Consider the following 2,406-nt stretch of genomic DNA (forward strand, 5'->3'; position numbering starts at 1 on the left):
GGTCGTGAAGCCTACTTTAGTGTTAAAAAAATACTATCGTCTCTACTTTAGAAAGTCTGTGGAAAATAGCATCGCCGAGCTCTTACAATTGCGGCTTGTGAAGCTTATATTAGTAATATCGTCTTTACTATGAAAAGTGTGTGGAAAATAACATCCCAGAGCTCTTACAAAATACTGGTCTGTGAAGTCTACATTAATAATGATAAAAATCTCTATTTGAAAAGTGTGCAGAGCTCTTAGAAAATAAAGTGGTTACTGTGCCCGATTTGCAGTACATACGACAGGTTTTGCGCAATAATCAAGTATCTCCTGGCTGTTTGCATCCAATCGATGTGTTTCGTGCTCGGCAAAACTGTTTAGCTTACGTCCAATCGCGAGGGCGATAGACGGTCTGATCGTGCGACAGATCCAGTCAGTGTCGCAGGTCGGCAGGTATTGCCCAATCAGGGCGCGAGTTAATTGCGTCACGCTTTTGGATATATTTGTAATTTTGGCATAGTTAGGTCGAGTCAGAAAGGTAGGCGCGGTCGGTAGGATAGGAGGAAACTGTATTAGACAGGCCAAGTGTAGCCATGCGAAAAGGCAGGTCAAAGCAGGAAGACAGGGAGTGCGACGGACGGATTGACAGACGGACGGGAGACAGACAGACCGCAGGTTACAGTACAAGGTTAGATTTTCTTACTCACTTCGATTTTCCCCTCCTGGTACCGAGCAACCCATCATATCTATGCGCGTGCTGTGTTTGGCGCTGATGGCGACGGCCACTGTTCTAGTACCGAGTCCTGCGTCCGGTTTGACCACGACTGTGGCTGACACGGCCCAGACGGCAACCAGCATTCTAACTCCTGTTCTAGCTGGGGAGCCGAACAAACACGTTGCAACGCGATCTTTGAGAACGCATCCGATAGACGACAGCGACGATGGCGAAGAGCGACTGCTTAATGGTATGACAGATTTTTTCAAGTACCACGCTGGAAAGATGAGTCCCGAGCAGCTTTACAAGTACTTAAACTTAAAAGGACTTGGTCAAGAAGCCTACAAACACAAGAACTACGCTAGTTACATTAAGAAGTCGAAGAAGTGGTGGAAGAACCAGTAAGACCGTAGTTTCAAGAGTTTTGAAGGATGGTTTATCAATTGAGCTGAAGCTATTGAAGACGCTAAGAAAAAATGCTAACGCTGGCTTAGTTCGGTTCGTTTTGTCACTGGACTTCAGTGCATTCCTCGTGTGCTTGGGGTTTTGCTTTTGTTTGTGGGGATGTAGATTTCTTGAGTGTTAAAAAAATTACAATTTTTAGTACAAGTACTACAGTAGTAAGCTGCACGAATATCCCTCCTGGGAGAGGATACTAATTGAAAGCGGGTCATAAAAAAATTAACTCAGCGTCAGAGTTCTTGACAATATATCGTCACATACCCCCCCCTCTCCATATCGGTAAGAAAAACGAGGTATTTCTCGATAGTAGTATAATTTACGTGATTTTAATTCGCAACCTACACGCTAAATCATACTAACGCCATGCTCCACACGTAGAATCGCTGAACGACATCACAAAAAGCAATGTGTTTTCACCCTCTCCGCGCATTGAGGAAATCAGAATTGAATTTTGGACGAGATTAAATAAAAATGCGCACTTAAATGAATCCTCTGCTAGTAAGAATTTAAATCCCAATAACATATACATGTGCTGCCTTTAAGGTCACGTCCGTCCGCGAAGCACACTCTCCACGAGCTCCTGTTTAAATTTGCTCCAATGTGTATCTCGGACTAACTGCTCTAACAGATTCGAGTTTCTTCTCCCTCCAGGTGGACCTCGTAAACGTGATACCAGCGACAAGTCTGTCTTGTACTTATGTTTGTTCATCAAGGCAATGTCCTGTAAATTACGATGTAGTTGCGAACGGCTATCAGCAGAGAATCCCTGCATGATATCTGCAGCCGACAAGAACAGAAGCTCTACTGTAGAGACCGATATCAACGCTGCCTTGGCGCAAGATATTCCATGAATCTGCTGTTTTTCTTGTCGAGGCTGGCGCGGTGGAACCCAGGATGATGACGCACAAAAACATTCTCCACGTCGCAGTGCCAGCGCAACCGGTTGCGTTGGCGTTGTCCCCCTTCCAACCCCCATACAGTTGATAGCGATACTTGTTCGCCTGGTATTGGTTGATTTTGGTCGTGTAGTGGCAGCTCGCAGAAGCTCCCGCTGCTTGGACTTCACGTAATTTTGTGGAAGAAATCCATGATGCGCCTCATTAATACGTAAAAAGCTCAGAGGATCCCCTGCAGTCTCAAGTTGTGTGTAAAATAGTCGAGCACTTTGAGATTCAGATAGACGTCCACTAAGTGCGAATGATATGGACATATCAGGTGGTGTTCGTAATCCACAAGGCGAAAATTTGCAG

The 2,406-nt window shown here is 45.1% G+C and overlaps 1 protein-coding gene across 1 annotated transcript; it reads left to right on the top strand.

Annotated features, from left to right (window-relative positions):
- Positions 1–727: 727 nt before the first annotated feature.
- PITG_20934 (secreted RxLR effector peptide protein, putative) lies at positions 728–1,099 on the top strand (the record flags this gene model as incomplete). The annotated part of the gene is made up of 1 exon (XM_002895142.1): positions 728–1,099. The coding sequence occupies one exon, from the start codon at positions 728–730 to the stop codon at positions 1,097–1,099; it is 372 nt and encodes a 123-aa protein (XP_002895188.1).
- Positions 1,100–2,406: the final 1,307 nt, after the last annotated feature.

Source organism: Phytophthora infestans, genomic scaffold (genome assembly GCF_000142945.1).
Source record: "Phytophthora infestans T30-4 supercont1.241 genomic scaffold, whole genome shotgun sequence".
Lineage (NCBI taxonomy): Eukaryota > Oomycota > Peronosporomycetes > Peronosporales > Peronosporaceae > Phytophthora > Phytophthora infestans.